The sequence below is a fragment of the Barbatula barbatula genome, assembly GCF_947034865.1.
Source record: "Barbatula barbatula genome assembly, chromosome: 1".
Lineage (NCBI taxonomy): Eukaryota > Metazoa > Chordata > Actinopteri > Cypriniformes > Nemacheilidae > Barbatula > Barbatula barbatula.
This window is the reverse complement of record NC_136766.1, coordinates 21,267,753-21,288,968: the sequence shown is the minus strand read 5'-3', so window position 1 is coordinate 21,288,968 and position 21,216 is coordinate 21,267,753. Positions and strand designations below refer to the sequence as shown.

General features: G+C 39.3%; 1 protein-coding gene across 1 annotated transcript; it reads right to left on the bottom strand.

Moving 5' to 3' along the window:
• Positions 1 to 5,969: 5,969 nt before the first annotated feature.
• stk33 (serine/threonine kinase 33) lies at positions 5,970 to 21,048 on the bottom strand. Its single transcript, XM_079466103.1, has 13 exons — positions 20,738 to 21,048; positions 14,624 to 14,740; positions 13,047 to 13,160; positions 12,862 to 12,966; positions 12,629 to 12,767; positions 11,059 to 11,144; positions 9,255 to 9,342; positions 8,908 to 8,983; positions 8,639 to 8,751; positions 8,467 to 8,552; positions 8,094 to 8,327; positions 7,634 to 7,723; positions 5,970 to 7,367 (listed from the first exon to the last, which is right to left on the bottom strand). Exons 1-13 carry the CDS (start codon positions 20,747 to 20,749, stop codon positions 7,149 to 7,151), a joined length of 1,479 nt encoding a protein of 492 aa, XP_079322229.1. The 5' UTR covers positions 20,750 to 21,048; the 3' UTR covers positions 5,970 to 7,148.
• Positions 21,049 to 21,216: the final 168 nt, after the last annotated feature.

Below are 21,216 nucleotides of genomic sequence, written 5' to 3'. Positions count from 1 at the left end.
TTAAATGACCACAAAAAAAACTTTTGTCAGTGTATAAAAGTTTCATTCACCCAAAAAATTCTGTCATAATTTACTCCATCTCTTGAAATTTTTAAGCCGTATGACTTTCTTTCTTCTGCAGAACCCAAAAGAAGATATTTTAAAGAAAGTCGGTAACTGTACAGTCACTGTGTGACCACAAAACCAATGCAAGTCTTCAAAATATCTTCTTTTGTGTTCTGCGGAAAAAAAAAGAATTAATTTTGACAATAGCATAATAATAATTTTAAAACATTACATTACATAAATAAAATTTGTATTTTTAGCAAAAAATGATGTATTATATAATGTGTGATAATGTATTATAGTATCTATCATGGACCAGCATGTGCTTCTTCACACTTTCTAAAGTGTTCATTTAGCCCCGACTTTTCAAGGGTTCTATTAGCATAATTGTGATATTGATTAGAAATAACTCACTTTTCCTCATTATGATTACATTCGGTTGTTGACTTTAAAATGAATTCATTTTTATGTCAGTCTTGTTGACTGGTATGATCTATGATTTGTCGATGTCATTGATTCCTACAAAGTTCATCCATCCATAGGTGAGTGGCATAAAAGTGTTTTACATAAAAAGATTGAAGAGGGACAATGTGCGCGTAAGCAAAATGTCACTGTTATTGTGACAAACCGCAAAGGTGTCGTCCCTTGAGGAATTTCCCTCTGGCGTAGGATACATTGTGATAGAAGGTTCATGATGCTAATTATAAAAACTTTCATAATAGATTGTGGAACAGGACTATGGATTGACTATAAATGTGTATCTATTTGTCTTTATGTATCAGTTGAGAGAATGCTTAATGTAGCACACAAACACTGTTCACTCACTACGTTTAAATCCACAGTGGTCTGAGTCACAGACTGAAAGCCAAATAATGCATTCGCTGAACACTTTTCCTTTTCTGTGGTGGTGGTTACACCGATGGTGGAAAAGCAGCTGTTGTGACAATGGGCTGCCCTCAGAGAACCTGTGGATATCCAGTCTAAATCCAGCCCAGGTAGCTGTGAAAAAGCTAATAATGCGTTATTGCTGCTCAGGTCTTTTCTGTCATCTCTCTATCAGTCACCCTATACAGGCCTGGCCGAGTGATAATGGGTAATAATGCAAGGGGGAGAAAGTCCAATCTCATCGGGTCCAGTGGTGTGAGAGGGGCCCGGGTGTTAGGCTCCGTATCCCATGTGTGATCCCTATTCCGAGATGGCCAGCTGGAAATGAGGAATCTTTCTGGCAACAGATTTGCCTAAGAAGTGTGGATTGAAAATAAAAGTGAATGGATTTACAATGAAAAAGATGCAGCAGAGTCATTCTGGATTTTGCTAAAATCAAAACTGCCTGGGAAGTCTTTAAACGCCAGATATATGACATCCTGAAAATCCCTGACTGAAAATGTTTGCCTGGAATGTTTTTTATAATGATTAATTTAGACCCGTTTTCTGTGCATTTTCATTCCATTTTGTTCTAAGAGTTTTTTTTATTTTACTGAAAGGAATTAACAGCATGAGCTCACACATGCCTGTTTATTCACATGGGTAATGAGAATAAGGCACTGGCCTTAAATCTAACCCAATTACATCTGTCTTGACATTACATCCATATTTAATGCATATTTAATGTTATAACACCCCAACCCCAAATTTAAGAAAAAGCGAGAGATCACAAATTAGTTTGGAGCTAATGCAAACTGGTGGATTTGTTATGATGGTATTTAAATCTTTCAAAGAGAATGAGAAATGATGAAGAGTATGGTCTCACTATAACTTCAGGCGTACTGCAGCCTTTTAACTGTTAACTTCTTTTGTTCCTTTTCTACTGCAAAGTTTTAAAACAGCCAGAAGAATATTATCTGTTTTTAAACCTAAACATATTAAATATTCCCCGCTTTGATAACAACAAATGTTTGACAAAGTGAAAACAACAAAGAACTCACATTTCTGCAGCCGAGTGCAAACAGCATCGGTTGATCTGAGGAACTGTTTACTGTATCTCTCTAATCCCTGCTGATTCAATAACAAAAATGCTGATCATCTACGCAGACATGATCATGTTGGTATTATTGGTACAGAGTGACAGTTACATAGTCTTGATATGGGTAGTTGACAAATAAACGTATTTTACTACCCGTATTATAAATGCTTGTTTGGGGGTTATCTCGATGAGACACATACATATCAGCATTAAAGGGATAGTTTACCCCAAAATGAAAATTCTGTCATAATTTACGCACTCTTAGGTTGGTCCATACCAGTATACAGTTTTTGTTCTACTGAATACAAAAATTTTTGCCAGCTTGGGGGGGCAGAAATAAACTGTAAAATAAAATAAACATTCCTGTAAAATAACATGTTTTCCCCATTTAACTTGCAAATTTGCTGTCTTTTCTGTAATTTTACGTGTTTCTGTCAGTATTTAAAAACATACATGAAAATCTGTAAAAAAAACTGTACAATTATAGGTTTTGTACATTGTACATGGAAGCACTGTAAAAAAAAACGTCTGTAGATTCTGTAAAATTACAGTTTTTTTTACAGCGTACAACCTGAAAGTGAGTAAATGATGACAGAATTTCCCTTATTCAAAGTTGTAACATTATGGGCTGTGACCCCTACTGTAAGTGTCCAATGGGCACCTAACACACAGTTAAGCCTTGTGTTTGCATGTATCTGCATTGGTGAAATGCAGTCTTCCAGTATTCCAGATTTATAATAGCTTGTCTCATAATATTTCAGTGTCTCATGCTCAAATACAGCTTGATTATCTACAAGGATGGCCTCTCAGGACACTTCTCCACCGGGCTTTCCTCTGAAGTGGTCTATATAATAGAGCTGTATTTATCACAGGCCTCCATTAAACACCCCAATTACTGTTAGGCCAACAGTAGTGATTTTCCTATGATAGAAGGTCTGATCGGATCTCACCCACTCTGTTTCATTAAAGCGGTACTCTCCGTCCTCTTCAGTAACCCACTGGTGCCCTCGGCTATTGTGCTGAAACTGACCCTCGCTATGGTCAGCGTACCCTCTCCAGACAAACTGCTGCACAACAAGAATTAAGTGCTTGAAAATAAATTGATTCATAGCAACAGAAATGCGTTACACGACCTTTACGGCACTCATTACACATTGCACCCATCGCGCCGCCTGAACGTTCCTGTTGTTCGGACCTTTGTCTCGCTCTCCCTTCCTCTCACCGTTCAACCTTCTCCAGGGAAATGGTAATTAATTGAAATCATTTCCATGTGTAAGGTTGCCCAAGTCCCTTCTCGCACTGTGTCAATGGGTCGATAGGTATTTGGAGCATACAGTGCACACAGGTGATAAGAACTCAAGTCACACTGTGTTAAATGATTGCCAAAGCAGCAAGTGCGAAAAAAAATCTGATTCAAGGGCATAGGATTTTGTGACGAGGGAATGAGGGAGAGAGAGAGAGAGAGGAGCAGACAAGCATTCCTCTGCGGATGACATTCTGGCAGCAGGGGCTGATGGTCAGCACCCACAAAATTGAAATATTTCAGGTGATTCAAGGCCGACCACATTTCTCACTTCTTTTTTCCCTCCCTCTCTCTCTCTTTCTCTCTCTCACTCACTCTCTTTCAATTATCAAAAGGTTGTCTGTGGGAATCAAACAGTCTCCTTGGGGGAGTTCTTGCGCTCTGTCCTCGGCGTTCGGAATGGGTTTTGAGGGCCGCTGTCTTTACGCAGCGTGCCAAACAGTGCTGTATCTTTAAGAGGCCTGTTACATGCTGTTGATTAGTTTTGCTGAGTGGGTATGCAGAGACCAATAAATTAAATATGAATAAATTAAGAATGTACTGTAGCAGAAAATTGCTTGGAAAACAACCACCTCCCCATTAAAATATGTATAGTAATGCCTTTTATGTCTGGCGACGTGGGATTAGATATCACTGTAAATTAACACGCCATCCGACCGTAGTTGAGAACTTTTCACTATTAACAAGGACTTATAAAAAAAGCATTTACTCTTGTGTGTTCGCTAATTAATTTGATATTCAAATGAGCTTATGCATTATAATTGCAAATATCGCGAATAAAAGTACTCCGGGAAAAAAAACGGGGATAGTGTCAACAAAGATTGATGAAGCTTGCTTTGAAAATGTCGGAGTCATCTGAGTTTTTCGCCTGCGTTTACCTCCCCAGAAATACATCTGTGGTTGCGTGTCAGCACCTTGCCCCACAACAGCGGCTCTCTTCGCATTGAAGGGGATCGGGGACATCAGCATGTGAGATGAGCTCCCGCAGATAACGTCCCCGCAACGTTGGTGTGACATTGTAGCCGCATTAGCTCATTACTACAATGTCACAGACGGCATGGTGAGGAATCTGAGGATGCTGCGCGGTATGAGGAGGGGGGACTCGACCGCAGGTATCGGGTCTTGGCAGATGAGCTGATTAATTAAGAGAAGCGCCATTAAGGTTATTGAGATGCAGTTCTCTAAGCCGCGCATGGGTGGGAGACCGGAGGGGGGGCACTTGCAATCCCTCTTTCTCTATTCCTCAACTTGGAGTGACATTAGCACACCCGCAACCTCCTGGAGTCACACAGTGGGCTGCATCTCCGCATCCCTCCGTGCCTCTGACTCGGGGATCTAAAAGAAGAGACCGATTTTTAATTCCTCCTCTCCTCTATCTCCTCCCCTGTGCCCATCTGTCAGGCTACACTACTGCAGAGGAGGAAGGCAAACACCTTGTTCCGACTGGCCGCCTTTCTAATTTCCTGTGCTTCTACGGCTTGTCCCAAACAAACGCCCCTTTCTCAGCAGCCGTGCTTGCCTGCTTGTCGTGCGCGCACTCCCTTTTCGGAAGAAAAGTTTGCCAGATAGAGATCTTACAAAAAATAAATTTTACGACAAACTAAAGTGTGGATGTGCTGGCACAGTGGAAAGTAAAGATATCGGGCCCATCCGCTCATTTTTCCCAGCAAGGTTTTCTTGCTAATCTACTAAATTTCTGCTCTCTTTCACTCTCTCCCTGAGGCCTACAGATGCACTCCTGTAATTTACTGCAGGTCACATTCCACCAGTACAATTCAATTTGAAGATTTCGCTCTGTCTCCCTCTCTCTCTCTCTCTCTCTCTCTCTCTTTCTCCCTCACTGATATAATGAATTAAAACTCTGGCACAGAAAATGAGGGCCATATGTTGAAATCCCATCCGTGCTACTGACACGCCATTAGCAGTACAGGAGGTTCTGTAAACAGACCTTATGCAAATTCACTCCCCAGCTTTGATAGGATTGACACTTTTTCAACGCAAATAAATCATTATCTCCCGAGTCCTTCTTTGTCGACAACGGTTCAGTTGGACCTGCGGTAGTTGAAAGCCCATCTTGTAGTACAATCTCTCAGATCAGGTTGGGGATGTGATTCATTGTGTATGGGCAATAAACACTGTCACACACTATAATTATTTAATGGCTCAATCCATCAAAAGTGACTATGGCCAGACATACAGGAAACTGAATATGGGGATATCGTGAGCTGGCTCTTCTGTTTCGAACATGAAACTTCGGTTGTCTACACACACACTCACACTTCCTCATGCAAATAGCAGGATTGCAATGCATTCTCTGTGAGTTCTGCTTGGCTATTTTAATATTGTATCCATCTTGGGGATTATTCTCTCTTCACTAGAGAGACCAGTGCTTGAGTGGTGCAGTACTTACAGTATCCCCTGCTGCTCTCAACAAGATTAGAGAGCCTGCACTTTGACTCCCAATCCTGCTCTCTTCATGGTGTCCAAGCATTCAGCGCCCCACCGCTCACAGTCATAGCATACAGCTAATATTGAAGTCCCCTTGTCCCCCTTGCTTTTATTTATTTGTCTTGCATGCATACTACACGTTTAACACCTGTAGGAACGTTTCTCTGGAAAATAATGGGTCACATATGTGTTGTGAATATCAGCCACTTGAAGTGATATAAAACAATATTTATTGTTGGATGATTTATTTGCAATATGCGAATTTGTTTCTAATAAACAACAGCAACCTTTCATATTTGGCAAAAGATGACTGACATGATTAATACATTTTAAACAGGAGAACAGATCTACATTCTTTAAATGAACAGACAGATTCAGTGGAAAATCTGCGTTCAGTATAGCTGTGGCATGTAATTTAAAGTGGTGAATACCATGTTCTGTTTGGAGATCAAATCGAATGACTCCTTTGCAAAAACCTATTAAACCCTGTTATGACCAATACATTCTTCACAAAGAAACATTTCAATAGTATAATAGATTACTTGAGCCTTTTCTTACATGTCACTGATATTATGCCATGCAGGGCTCTTACAGTAATAAGTTCAGCTGTTCCACTTTCATAAAACTAAAGCAGCATGTTGGTTTTCTTTCACCTCATATATTCAACTAAAACCTCTGTGAGCCTGGGGAAGACAAAAAACCAATACCCCATCCTCAAAAAGAGGAGGCCTGAGTCCAATCTATACAAAGGCCTAAAGGAGTACTTCACTCCAAAATGAACGTTCTGTCATCATTTAATTTAGTTCCACACCCCTATTAGTATTCTTTTTATGTTTCAAATATAATGTTTCACTATGTTTAAATGAATATCACGCATGTGTATGGAGTTAAAGTGACAGTTCACCTAAAAATAAAAATTCGGTCATTATTTACTCACCCTGAACACAGAGCAAGATATTTGGAAGAATGTGCGCAAATGTGACCCCATTGACTACCATAGCGGGAATAATTACAATAGTCAAAAGTGCCCCAGAACTGTTTGCTTTCCTTGATTCTTCAAAATATATTCTTTGGTGTTTAACAGAACAAAGAAATTCATAAAGAAATTCAACGGTGACCAAGAACTGTTTGGCTTCACGCCTTCTTCCAAATATCTGTGTTCATCAGAACAAAGAAATGCTATTAGACCCAGGGAGTCTAAATTACTCTCAATCTCACCATTTTATAAAAGTGAAGCAAGTAGAGTTCTGATTTTAACTTTTGATTTGTTTTAAAATGGTTCTGGTTTAAAAGTCACTTCGACAGGCCCGCTGCACCCCAGTGGATCCCTGGAACAGCATTCACCTTTGGCACTCAATATGGCCACTCAACCAGTCTCATTGCTGAGGTCTAGCTGTGTTTTTTAGCCCGGAAGCCAAAGCCTGGATTGGTGGAACGGCGGATGGAAGAGGTGGAGGGGCGTGGGGACGGGCTTTCGCGCCTGCTTGGGTTGGATGCTACAGCGGCTGCATCTGCTGGTGATGGTGATTTGACGCAGGATCCCGAGATGGAGGCCTTGCTGTAGCTCTTTGTGCTTGGCTGAGCAGGGGGTTTGTTACCTGTGTGGGGCTGCGAAGATAAGACACTCTCATTCATCTCACAAAAGCACAACACATCACACTGCTGGACGGCACAGTGTGTCACAGCTGTTATAGCAGGGTTAACTTGGCACCATCTAGTGGCAGTTTAAGGTAGGAGCAGACCAAATATGGATTTTAGTCATGATGGGACTTCTTTTAAATATCTTCCTTTAACAGAGTAAAAATATTTAACAAAATGCAAAACAGTCCATTTCAAAGCAGAAGGTGTGAAATACAACAGCTTGAATGGCATACCTGTGTAGAGGATGAATTGACAGAGCTGCAGGCCTTCGCGCATTTCTTAACCCCATTAGATGATGAGGCTGACACTTTCTTCTTCAGAGGCTATGAGAATGAAATACATACAGCATGAAAACAGAAAGACATGAGGCATAGAAAAACTGTTATTTATGTTGTCCAATCTTGTTCATTGAGCCAATCCCATTACTTTTCATTTGGACACATGGTTCTAGGATGAGGACTGAAGTAAAACGGACGTGTTGTCTTTTTTAATAAGGAAATTGGCAACTTTAATTTAAAGGTGGGACTTCCATTTAAACGGTCGCTGTGTGTTTTTTTTATCAAGTCCGCCCACTTTATTATTTCTCTTTTATTCAGTATTTCAGGTCAGTATTCTATATTATAAACTGTGTGTTCATCCATTTTTACTGCATATCCATTATGTAGAAAAGTTCTTTATAAGAAGAACATCTACCGTCTTCAGACAGGAGGGCTTGTTGCTGTCAGTGAAGTCCTCCACAGGAGGTAACGGGGTTCCTGATTGTTCTTGAGACATTCCAGACCCGGATTCTCCATCCTGATTGGAAATGAGCGACAAGTTGCATAGTCCCTCACTCATCTCTACACTCTCTTCAACCTCCGGTGCGCTCCGGAACTGCTGCATCAATTCTAAAACGTTAGTACGTGTGGTGGTGGTGGACGTATCCCCCTAAACAAGAGACATTGTTTGACTTTCTTCTGTCTGGTTACAGTTTTTGTCATTCACCAAACTGAAGAGAGCGTATTACCTTTTTTATAAAAGTATAATATTCATGACCTCATTTTTACAGAAGGTTGATTCTTCTTACCGAAATCCAAGGGTTATCTAGCAACTCCCTGGCTGTCATGCGGTGTGCCGGGTCAGCTTTCAACAGACATCGCAGTACATGTTTAGCTATGAGATAAAACACAAAAGGGTTTACCACACTAAAGGACCTGAATATGTAATGGAACCACGTAAATATGAGAGACGGATCTAACCTGCTTCACTAACAGTGCGCCACACAGGGCCAGAGAAAGTGAGCTCTCCCTTCATTATCACCTCGAAAAGTTTCTCCTCAGAGTTGGCTATGAAAGGAGGCTCTCCACACAGCCTGTCAAAGACCAACACTACTGTAGTTAAGCAGCGGACAACCAATCACGTGTGTGAACAATGCAAAGTGTGAGTCAGTGGAAACAGAACAGCCATGAGCATCTTATTGCAGTCCATGTGTGTGCAGGAGAAGGAAAAAGAGATGAGATCTTCTTACAGCATGTACATGATGACGCCGATGCTCCACACATCACACTGTTGGCTATACTGGTGACCATTTTTCACCTCAGGTGCTGAAAGAGCAAGTTAAGGTGTCAATAATGAAAGATGTTTGAGGCCGGTGTGAAGGCTGATAATGTATCTGATGCCGTTGACAGCTTTTAACCTCCATTCCTTCTCAAATGTTATCGGCCTCACTGATATCACTTAAATGAGGTCATCTCCTCTCTACTGCTCTTTTTAATTAGCTCTTCATTCACTTTAACACCCCATCACACACACACACAAAAGTAATTTGAATAGTTAAAATATATGTGACTGTGTGAGTGTGTATATGTGGATTACCCATGTAAATGGGTGTCCCGCAGGTGTCCTGCAGCATGTTCTCACTGCCCACGCCACCCTTCTGCACGGAAAGTCCGAAATCTGTGACCTGAGATGGAAGAGGAGAAGCCTCGGTAAAATTACTGAGATAACATCTTAAGACAACCAAAAAACAAACAATATTTAACCCATTCCCACACACTTAAAGATTGTCGTCAGATTCTGATCTTGTAGAAACTTTTAAGTAATAAACTGCACACCATGTCAGTTTTAATTGAAATAATTTGTTCCTTTGTTCATTCATTATTTGTATTCATTCTTAATTTCACTCAGATATACATCAAATTAGGGAAGAAAACACTATCACTTCTGTTTAATGCCAACTGTAAAGTCAAATCGACTTCAATTTCCGGACAAATGCTGACGATATTTGAAATCTTACACCCAAACAAACAAACATCAAAGTATCACGAGAGAGTACTGCTTTTGAAACCGAAACAGTCATGACGCAATTGACCAGTATACCTCTTTACACAATGAGGAGCGGTGTAACACTGTTTAAATTGCTGAATTTCTCTGAATTGAAATGTTGTTGGAAAGATAATATAAGTACACAAGTGAACTAAATATATAACATCAAGCTAGGGATTTTTTTTATTGTAATGCAAAAATGTATCTTACATATTGTGGCTTTAAGATTAGCATAGTTCTGGTAATTTAGAGCAGTGGTTCTCAAATGTTTTTGTTTACAGTGCAACGCTTTGTGGCGCCTCAAGTGAAGACTGGTAATCTTACAATTTGAATTGTAATAAACGAAAAACACATTCAGTTATACAATGCTGAACATCAATTGTTTTGGTTGGTGGTCTTATTTTACGGATATTTGAATGCACAAAATCTATGATAAATAAAAAAATTTCATAAAATGAGCCAAAATCAGAGTCCCCCACGGTTTGAGAACCACTGATTTAGAGACTTAAACAACACATTTCTACAGGTCTGAAGGAATTATTTTCCCCTGAATACTGCAACATGATATTGAATAAAAGGAATGTTTAAGTTCCATTTTTTGTTGATTGATCAACCTTTGTAGCAACGACAAGCACTGCATTGCGCTTGATATAAATTCGACACTTTTTCAAGTCATATATATTTTTGTTCCTTCAATCTTAATGAGTTTTCCCACAGACACATGTGAATCCTGCACTGGACACACTGAGGACCCCCGACTGCACTTAACTAGATCACTGTATCTCTCTCATATACTGTATATCCATGTATTTCCAGCTGTAAACCCTAACAAAGATGCATCCAGTACACACACAATCGCACAAAGACTACGTGCCCTGGGCCATATGAATAATATATACAAGTAGCGTATACAGTTTCACTGGTGCAGGTAGGATTAATATCCAGAAGAGATGACCACCTTCTGCCAGATAAAAGCTTTTAATACAGTGCCAGGACAGCGCTGTCTTTGGGCCGCGCTCTACTCTGATTTATAACCCAGCGCTGCCCTGTTTCAACCCTCCCCTCCAGGTAGCTGCTTCGGTCGGCTCCCATCAACGCTCGATTCTGCTCCATGCTGTGGCCCGGCTGGTAATTTGTCTCAGAAAAGCCACTTGCGATTCATTTTCTTTGAGAATGTGATATGAAAGGGGTTAGGCAGGAGGTCTGGTGTAATGAGACAGTATTTAAAAAGCAGTTAAAAGGTTTGGTAAAGGAGGACGATGAGAGAACTAAACAACAGAGAGCGTCCAGAGGTCCTGTTGCGTTTTAATGCCTTACCACATGCCTGCGCGCAAGTTTTTTCCGTCTCTCTCACCTTGATATTGACCATTTCGTTATCGTTGCCTTGGTGACAACTCTTCACAAGAATGTTTTCCAGTTTGAGGTCACGATGAACAATGTCTGAGAGCGAGAGAGTAAAAGCAAGAGAGAGATGGTTAAGTATTATTCATAGAGAAAATTCTAAGTATGCAGCGTGTTGAAAAAGTAACGGTTTTAAAAATGTTTTCATGACCGACTGAAATGAAATGCTCAGCACTAATAATAGGAAGTCAAAATCCAATTTTAATTAAAAGCATAATAACCTGTCATACAGTGCCGACATTTCCTTACCACTTTTACTCATGATTCTAAATTACTGCTTCACGCGTTTATTGTACGTACTTAACTAGAAATGTGAAAATAATCTAATTATAATCCTTGTGTGGGGCTAACATACTGCACCCTCATAAAACACTCTAGTCCAGTATACACATCACAAGTGGCATCATTAGCTCCTCTAAATGTGAGACACACCATCACTCTGGGACTGTTGAAAAACACACCTATTAATCAGTATTCCTCCCCTGCTCGTTGTTAATGACTCATTAGCCCCATGTAATGGTGTCTCATTGCCAAGCAACGTCCTAAATTACCTCTAACTGCAGATTTCACAAGAAGGAGAGGAAAAGAGGAAAAAAGCAGAGCGACTTAAAATAAGCCCCTCAGACTCAATTAAAATGGGCCGATATTTTGTCTGACAGTTGTTCATTATTTTCGCATTATTAAAATAAACCAGATTCTCCATTATGGCAAAAAAACTTAATGCGGATGCTATCATCACAGCGATTATTGGATATTGGTGGGAACAAAGCAATTCAAGCTAATGCGTATGACTTGGCCTTAAAGGGGATCACAAAATGTTACAGGATCGTAGGCATACATTAAGTAATTGAAACAGAACTACAGTATAGGTCTGCAGCAAGTTTAGGATGTGACAGAACTTGCAGCTACTTTTAACGATTTATATGTTACAATAGCATTTAGACCTACCATTAACTCATCAGGGTTCAGTTTTAGAAATGAAAACTGAAACACTTGTTCGTCTCGAAAATGAGCAAGCAGCTGTTTTCATCGCCCTGTTTTAATGAGAGTTTTGGTGTCTCGCATCAGAAACCAGCGATTGCAAACAAATTTCTGAAAGAATTGCATAACAGTTTGTACGCCCACTGGAGGTGGTTCTTAACCTGTGCCATAAAAAATGAATGCGACTTGTGGCAGATGGAAACACATTGGCCTAATAAAGTCGAATGTAGTGAAAATTAAATTGATGTGACTTGTCGGTTGTTTCCGCGAATGATGTGTTTTCGGTTTCTGGGTCTCGTTTTATTTACTGTTAGTAGCTAGGTTCCCAATACCACCACCATCGGCTTAAACAACTTCATAGAAACGTACAGATTCTTTTTTTGCGAACTTCAAAAACATATGCTTCCCAGGCTAATGGCTCAGTTGGTCAGAAATTGATTCAACTGAACTGGATGACATGTTTTTATATGGGAATATTCATTTAAAAAAATGAATAAATCCTTTATAAAAGTGAAAAAAGTGTAGGGCTTTGTGGGCTTCACCTTTTTTGTGCAGATAAACAATAGCTTCCGATAAGCTTTTGATGATGTGTCTGGTCTCCTCCTCAGTGAAGCTCCTTCGCTTCTGCAGGAAATGCTTTAGATCGCCTCCTTCACAAAGCTCAGTCACAAGATACATCCTCTGAAGACCAACACACACGGATCACATGACCCACACATGAAACAACTTTCATGTGCTGGCCCACGCCAGCACTGGTTCGTGTTATTATTCTCACCTTTGGTGACTCAAAGACTTCCTGCAGATGTATAATATGTTCATGTTTCACTTGTTTCAATATGCTAACTTCCCTTTCCAGGTGTTTCACACCAGAGGTGCCTGCCTGCAGGGACAAAAAGCATTGCATCGCTCTCCATCTATCAACACTGTCAACAGGATGAAACATGATGACCGTACACTTACCTTCTCTTTGTTCACCTTCTTAATTGCCCACTTCCTCCGCGTCTCGATGTGAGTGGCTTCGCAAACAAACCCAAAGTTGCCTTGACCTAATTTCTCCCCAAAGGAATAGACTTTCTGGGGATCCAAATAAAGAGGGCAGCATTAGCAGCGAAGTATTACATACCCCCCTTCTCCTACAGTGACAGTAAACAACGCTTCCACTCTGACTAATGGGGACAGAATGAGGGTGGGTTTGTTTTTCAGCTTCTCTATACTCCATTAATTTGAGACCTGAATCTTTAAAGTGGAACTTAATTTTCAAGTTTGCCAGTCTCTGGAGTTTGGGAGAATATAGTATTTCTAATCAAGTTACAAATGATTAAGTTGCTGCCGCAGTTCATTCAATCTCAGGTCTAATTAACTTGATCATTATCTCTGCGCATGCAAGGCTGAGCACTGCCTGCTGCGGATTTGGCAAAGACAGCAGTCAGAAACCTCCAGAGAGGGCGAGGGCAATCAACAGCATAAAGAGGTGGAATTTCCCTCCAGACCCGATGAGGGCGCTGGCATAATAGTGGGAGATCAGACAGCAAAGCACGAGGCCGGGGCTCTAATGTAAACTCAAATGTGTCTTTTGCCTCTGATCTGAACACAAATTGGTCGTATAATGTAATGGTATGGTTGCATTTGGGAGAAGGGTCTCAAATGAACTTTTTAGTCTGCCCGCCAAGGTGCTGAGTAGATGAACAAATACACCATCACTTACTTTAGTATAATAATTTAGTTTAGAATAATAATAGAAATTGACAATAATTATGATAAATTAACTTAATTACAAAATATACAGTATACACATTTAATAGCTATAAAACAAAACAATACTAAAGAAATATATTTCTGTAATAATTACTTTGATTTCACATGTAATCCCGTTGAACCAAGCTTTATTGGTGGTATTATCATTATCATTATTATTTTTATTATTATGTTGGCGTTTCTGTAAATCTCACTAGTTTTAATGAGCTCCCTATTTCTATACAAAGAATTTTCAGCTCATCTCCAGAGATGGAGATGGTCAAACCGCTTATATGTTAAAGGTCTAGTGTATGAATTTTAGCGGCATCTAGTGGTGAAGTTGCGAACTGCAACCAACAGCTCACCCCCCCTTTCCAAGGACCAAGATGTCGTCACGGTTCTTCGCCGTAGGAGATGTATTTGCAAAACATGCCCTGTAGAGCAGTTTGTCCATTTAGGGCTACTGTAGAAACAACATGGCGAATTCTATGCAAGGCCCCGTAAATATAAATTATTCATGCAAAAACATGCATGCGAATTCTAAGGTGATAAAAACATAACACTTCATAATCTAAGGTCTTTATGCACATCTGTTATGTATATTATGTTGCATTTTTGTCAACAGATACTCCTTAATTTTCCACAATGCACCTATAATAAGCAGCATCTGTCCAATAAAAAAGGGTTTGGCAGAGCAAGAACAAAAATTGTAGGAAGCATTGGTCGAGATGGGCATGTTTGTGTGTATCAGTCTGCACCCCGATGTACTGTATGTAATAGGCCACATATGGAAATGGTTCTACCTGTATGCTGGATTCATCCTCAATCCGAGTATGGGGCACCTTCTTTTCTGCACTGTTTGCACGAGTCCACTGGGAAGACATTATCTTCTCTGCTCCAGGAACATTTGTATGTGTCATCTAAAAGTGGGAAATCAATGTTCACATACAGAAGATCAACAACACAAAACACTCTCAGTTACAAACATGATATCTCTTACAATAAAATATTCAGACAGTCTCTTGTCACAATACGGTTTAAGTCTCTGCAGTAACCTCGTATTAGCGAGGGCTCACCTGTTGATCTTCCATTCACTTCTCCCTTTAAATGAAACCAAGTGTCTAACGTCCCCACACTAACATTAAGCACAATTTACTCAGCTTAAAAACTTGCTCCAGAGCCAAATTAAATGTAAAGCAATTACGGTGTGATGAGTGGAAGCGACGAAGTGGATCCGCCACACAGACAGTGATTAAATATTAATGAGTAAGCAGTGTCTTTAACCTCTCGTCTCTCTGTGGAATTATCAAGTCCCGCTGACAGATCCTCTTATAACAGCGCTGCAGGTCCTATTACTGACCATCTTTCTGAACAAACAAAACGATTGTGACATTCTAAGAACCACTAATAGCTCAATCAGAGTTATGTGATTGAACTGAATTGAATAGATCAGAGTATGGCACATCAGGGTTTCCTTATTAACAGGCCTAAGAAAATGGGACAGGGAGGGGGTGATGTGTCGAGGTCATGAAACATACAAACAGATTATGTTAAAACAATAGGCTGAAATGATGAGAAAGCCAGAACCAAAATACAACCATCTGAAATACAATTTTAAGAAACCGTAGTTCAGTGGTCAGAATCATACAGTATCCTAACAGCACTTAAAATTTTTAATTCTGTCATCATTTAGTCACCCTCAGATTGTTCCAAACCTGTATAAATGTCTTTGTTCTGCTAAATACAAATGAAGATATTTGGAAGAATGTCAGTAACTGAGCAGATCTCGTTACTGAATTGTCAGAATTGTCATTGTTGGGTGAACTATCCCTTTGATGCTGAATATGGTTCAACGCACAGCACACGCAGTTCCGATTTAGATTTTTGCATTCATTTTTTGCCTTGAAAATCTCCCCAGGTCCTCTTATATCAGAAGAGCAATGCCACAATTACCATGCCCTACCTTCCAGACCACAGGAACAAGACTCAAAACAAACCAAAAATCCCAACGACATAATACAGAGAAGAAATCTCACAATTACATTAGAAGAAATACAAGCACAAAGTACCCAAGCAAACATAAACAGACAAGAGTGTAATAAGCCAGTGTAATACACTCTAAGAAAGACACATTTCATCTGCCTCACAAAATACACCACCAGCTAAGAACCAATCCACAGATTTCTGGAAGCCCTCGCTGCAAAGTAATTATGGCAGATAGAATGTCAGAAATCAATCTCCTAGCATTTTTCATTTCGATCACTGTGAAAACCCCATTAGTGCTTGTTTACTGGTTGTTTATGGACAAAATGTGTATTGTTCTTCCGGAGCACAGGAGATGCTGCCTCTCTGGCTTGAGCCCCAGTTAAATGTGACATTGCTATGATGCCTGAACACACAAAGATAATACAGGGCTTGGATAGAGTTCCTTCCTCCTCCCTCTGTCTCACTACACATTTTTTCTCCTCTTACTCGTTTTTCATTGTCTCCATCAAACAGAAAATGTTTTTAAATCTAGTTATTTATGAATAAAGTGCTATACTTGCCGAATGGTAAAATACATAACGATTAAATATTATGCAGAAATTCTATACTGTATAGCTTCACTGCAAGCGTGCTGGCGTATGAAGTGTATTGATTGTTTGTTTATTTACTGTAAATGGACAAATCAATGATACACAAAAGCTAACTGAAATCTCAGAGGAAGCAGCTGGCCCTCTTAGCAAAGATTTGATTCTTTTATCTGCAGCTTAATTGTTCATTGACAGCTACCTTTGAAGAAAAATGATAAACGTCAAAGTCTTAATGAAGCTTGGAATTACATTACCAAGTGATAGAGTGTCTAGCGTGTCTGGACGGCTTACGCTATTGAAGTCATTTAACCTCATAATCATAATTTACCTGAGTGCTTCACCTCACCATACAACATAATGTTTTCCTGTTCAACATGAAGTGTAGGTCTGTAATGGACTGCCACTTGATATAATCTAACCATTATGAAAGTGCTATGAAAAGTAAGATTACGGTATCTATAAACCTATAAATGATTCATTACCATAGATATGGCTTGTCTTGAAAATCTAATCTAAGATATCATAACCATTATCTGCAAGATGTCCCCACTATAAACCAAGATATTTATTTGTAGTGCATACTGCACAGTATGTACAGTGAGTGAGAAGGTGAGTCCAGGGTGTAATTTATTTGTTCTAAGGAAAAATATTAAGTTGTTCAGATCAGAGGCCACAGACAGGTTGCTAAGATACCCCTCTGTGTTAGAATGTCTAACATCATTAACTACAGGCGTGTTCATGATACTTTTGTAATTCCAAACAAAGCAAAAGAACTTAAAAATTCTCCATAACTTTTACCCTTGTAAATTATGTTTAGCTTTCATTATTGATTTTTAATTCGTTAAATAATTTGATTTGCTTGGAAAAAGTTACATCCATAAATGTAAAGTTATAGGTTCTAATCCTAATATTAATGTTTTTGCTCCGAGTTAAAACGTTTTGCCGAAACCCTTTATAAATTGAAGAAAAACAAAAAAGTGTTAAACACACAAAATATAAGATGTAATTGTACCAGTGAACAGAAATATAATGCGCAATTGATGCCTTTCTACCCCTTTACTCTGCTCAAAAACTAAAAAGAAAGTAATTCTTCAAATTTTTATTAAAATAAACAAACTGTCTTTTCATAGTATGTATTGGAGGCCCCTTCACACAAAGGATAATAACAATAACTTTCAAGTTTTAAAAAAGTAATTTCAAATCTAAAGGAGCAATGTGCCGATTTTAGCGGTGAGTTCGCAAATTGCAACTAACGGTTCACTTACCCCTCCCTTTCAAAGCACTACACCGGCTCTCACACAGGACAAAGATTTCATCGCGGTTTTTCGCTTCTTTGCCGAAGGAGATAATGTATTTCCGAAACGGTCCGTTTAAGGGGCCGATCATATAGAAAGCGTTTATTGCTGTTAGTGGCTCCTCTTGTGAATTGTATTTGGCAGGGAGCGGTTTGAGCGCTGCTGATGGAGGTTAACTGAGCAAAGTCAGAGCAAGCGCCTTCTGTTTGTACCTTTTTAAAGTTTCTGATAATATGGCAGTTAACAGCAACTAGAGCGCTCGCGCTATAATCTTTCGAAAAGTGCATTCTATGTGATCGTCCCCAGGCTACTGTGGATTCAACATGGAGAATTCCGAGTAAGGGGTCCCGCAACACTTCATTATGCAAAGTCACCCGTGAAAACATATGTGTATGTTATATTGCATTTCTGTCAGTAGATCCTCACAGCATCTTTAAGAAATTTGAATCTACACCAAAATGATAACAGTATTTTCCTGCTGATGAATGAGAAATACAATGAAATTAATATCTGTTCTTATGCAAAAAACTTTTAAGTGATGGTCTGTAATTTGCTCATCGTTGTAGTTATCTTTACAGTTAACGTTCTGGGTGTAAACAAGCCTTTGGTCATTTTTAGGAGTTAGTGGATCATCCTAGGATACTTCTTTAAAAAAAGTAAAGTACATGTGTACATATTTACGTTCTGGACTTCTTTAAAGGCAGATCCCAGGTGGTCAAGCTGGGAAACATCACCTCATCTATAAGAAAGAAAAAACAGCAGAACACCACAACTCTTTCGCTTCAGCCCTTATCATAGTCGTTGCTCAACCATTCACTAGCCTCTGCAGGAGAGGATTTGTGGAAAATGGCGTTTTAAGATCGATCAAGTCTTGAATGCCACCAAATTCAGTAACCTATTATGTGAACTTTAGAAAACAAAGGAAAACCCACAACCTGAAGCGGCAAATATGACTCACCTGTTGCAATCATTAACAATGAATCTTCAGACTGCAAATGTCTGAGGAGCTCACCTGGACAACAAACGCTCCTGAGAAAGCTAGCTTTACTGCAGAGCCTGAGGGAGCGAAATGCGCAAACACACCCTAGTGAAGTGTTACAGTGGCATTGTGTAAAGTGTGCTGATGGTTTGCATGTGTCACTTTCTTGTGTAAACAAATGTAAAGTAGCAGGAGAAATGCTTAACATGGCAGCTGTAAGAATCTGTCTGTCAGTTAAAACAGGCAATCGCCGTTTTGATGCTTTGTTTACTGCAGAACGTGTACGTTAAATCCTCATTGCCTGAAAAACAGTGAATTTGGACATCCAAGGTTTTGGAAGGACAGCGACGATGGCTAGTTAGTTGCCCTCTGCCTTTTAAAGACCAGATGTACAAATGAAATCCTTCTAAACCTTTCAGGCTCCTATTTTTCAAGTATATGCTCTATATTTCATTTTGTTGGTAACGGTAACAATAAAGTTGTAAATGCATTAAAGGTCCAGTGTGTAATTTTTTGAATGATCTATTGAAAGAAATCCAATATACTATACATGTCATCAGAGGTGTATAAAGAGCTTCCAAAATGAAGCGTTGTGTTTTCATTGCCCTTAACTATGTTTGATAAATATAAGAAATGAAGAAGATATTGCAAATTGTTAGTTCATACACTGTATGTTAGTTAAAGTACCTGTCCGCATGATCTAGTGGAAGCAACCAAAGGCCTTTACAATGTAGTTGTATTTGTTAACAACAGTAAATGCAACATAAAATAACAATGAGCAATATAGTTTTTTTCAGAATTTGATTCTTGTTAATGTGAATAAAATCATTTGTGTTAGTTAATGGTGCATTCATTAGTATTACTACTAAGTAAATGCTGATTTGAACACGAACTACGTTTATAATATGCTGTAAAAATATTGATCCCTGTTCATCTTAGCTAGCGCATTAATTAGTTATATAATATTACCTGATTTTAAATGTTACTAAAAACTCTTTCATCCTTTATTCACTCTCATGCTATTCCAAACCTACACATAAAAATGAGTTAAGGTGGATAGACAAGAAAGATAAAGATAAAATTGGAGATAATTAAAATGAGACCTGACCAAACCAAAAATGTAATGCCACAGATGTACAGTGACAGAAATCCCTAGTGGTTTTTACTAGCAGCTTTATGTGACTCTCATGAGACATTGCATCCTTCAGACCTAGTTTCATAGCCGAGTACTGCAGGAAAATCAGTCTGAGAAAGACGTGTCTCCCTTTACACAACAGGCTGAAGCAGTGTCTAGGTTACTCCTCCCATTATAAATACAAATGCCAGAGAAGTACAAAAAAAAGACTTGAGGGAAAAGTTATTTTACACTTTTACATAAAACCAAAAGTGCTTACCATGAATCTCCACAGTCAGATTAAGCAGTAACTTTGCAAGCCCATACACAAATATGTCCAACTCTGACCTATGCAGTTTGTAAACCTCTGTCAAGAAAATTATTACAAATAATGTTTTGCTATAATGTAACATTTGTAGTGCATTTATAATCTGAAATGATACAATCCCACTGTATTGAATACACCTTCATGTAGTCTGTCTAATATACACTTTCAGCACTTAACCTTTCGTACGACAACATCACCTGGCACAGCAATGGCAACCCGTTTTCATGAGCTTAAAGCCAATAATTATTATCTTGTGGACGTAGCAATTAACTCCCTATGACCCGATCCAGCTAAATATAATTATCTGGCATATAACCTGCATCATAATAGATGTTTTATTGCAACCTTATGTTTCAAAACACCCACTATTGCTTGGGTATGAAGTGGCTAGCTATCCTAAATGTGTGCCGAGTTATTCTGTGTAGTGAATAAAATAACAGATGGTAGAAATTACGCTTTTATTCAGCGTGGATGTCTTTGTCAAAATAAAATACGTATTTCTGTTGTTTCTGTTGAAATGATCAGCTCTCGTGAGCAGCTGTTAGCGGAGTAAACTTCCTCGAAACTTCGTGTTAAGAGTTAAAAAAAATACTGTTAAAGAAAACGTTCAAACATTGCGTTTACTTACATTATTGGACATTAGAGGGAGAGCGTCATTTTATTTTCATCCGGAAACGGTCTTTAGATGTTCATTAGTTACATGTGTGGAACACGGCAGTGCAGACCACGTTTCCATGGCAACAGCCAAGCGTTCGGACAACTCGCTTCCTCTTAAAGCTCACGAGACGTTAGCAGAACACGCTGTTTGTTGTTGTTCACTCACCTTACAGTGAGTTGATGTGTTTGTGAGAGCGTTTTCCTCTGATATACCACTTACAGGACATCGAAATTTCCAGTGCAACAGAATTTCCGATATAACATTTACAAAGTTTCCTCCCTAGCGAGGAGTGGGGGGGGGGGGGCTGGACACTACGGTATGGTGTGAGGGACATTACTGGTACTAGACACCTGCAGGCTGCAGTAACGCACAACGCAAACTCCATTAAACGCAATGGACCACATACTGTACCCTACAGTTCCTACAAGTCCCACGTTGTAGCTGAAATG

Excerpts from the sequence above, each read along its gene's own strand:
- stk33 (XM_079466103.1), bottom strand. Across the intron at positions 8,984-9,254 it reads CGGGACACCCATTTACATGG|CACCTGAGGTGAAAAATGGT; the intron begins GTAATCCACATA and ends TTGCTCTTTCAG. Across the intron at positions 8,752-8,907 it reads GGCGTCATCATGTACATGCT|GCTGTGTGGAGAGCCTCCTT; the intron begins GTAAGAAGATCT and ends GGTCTTTGACAG.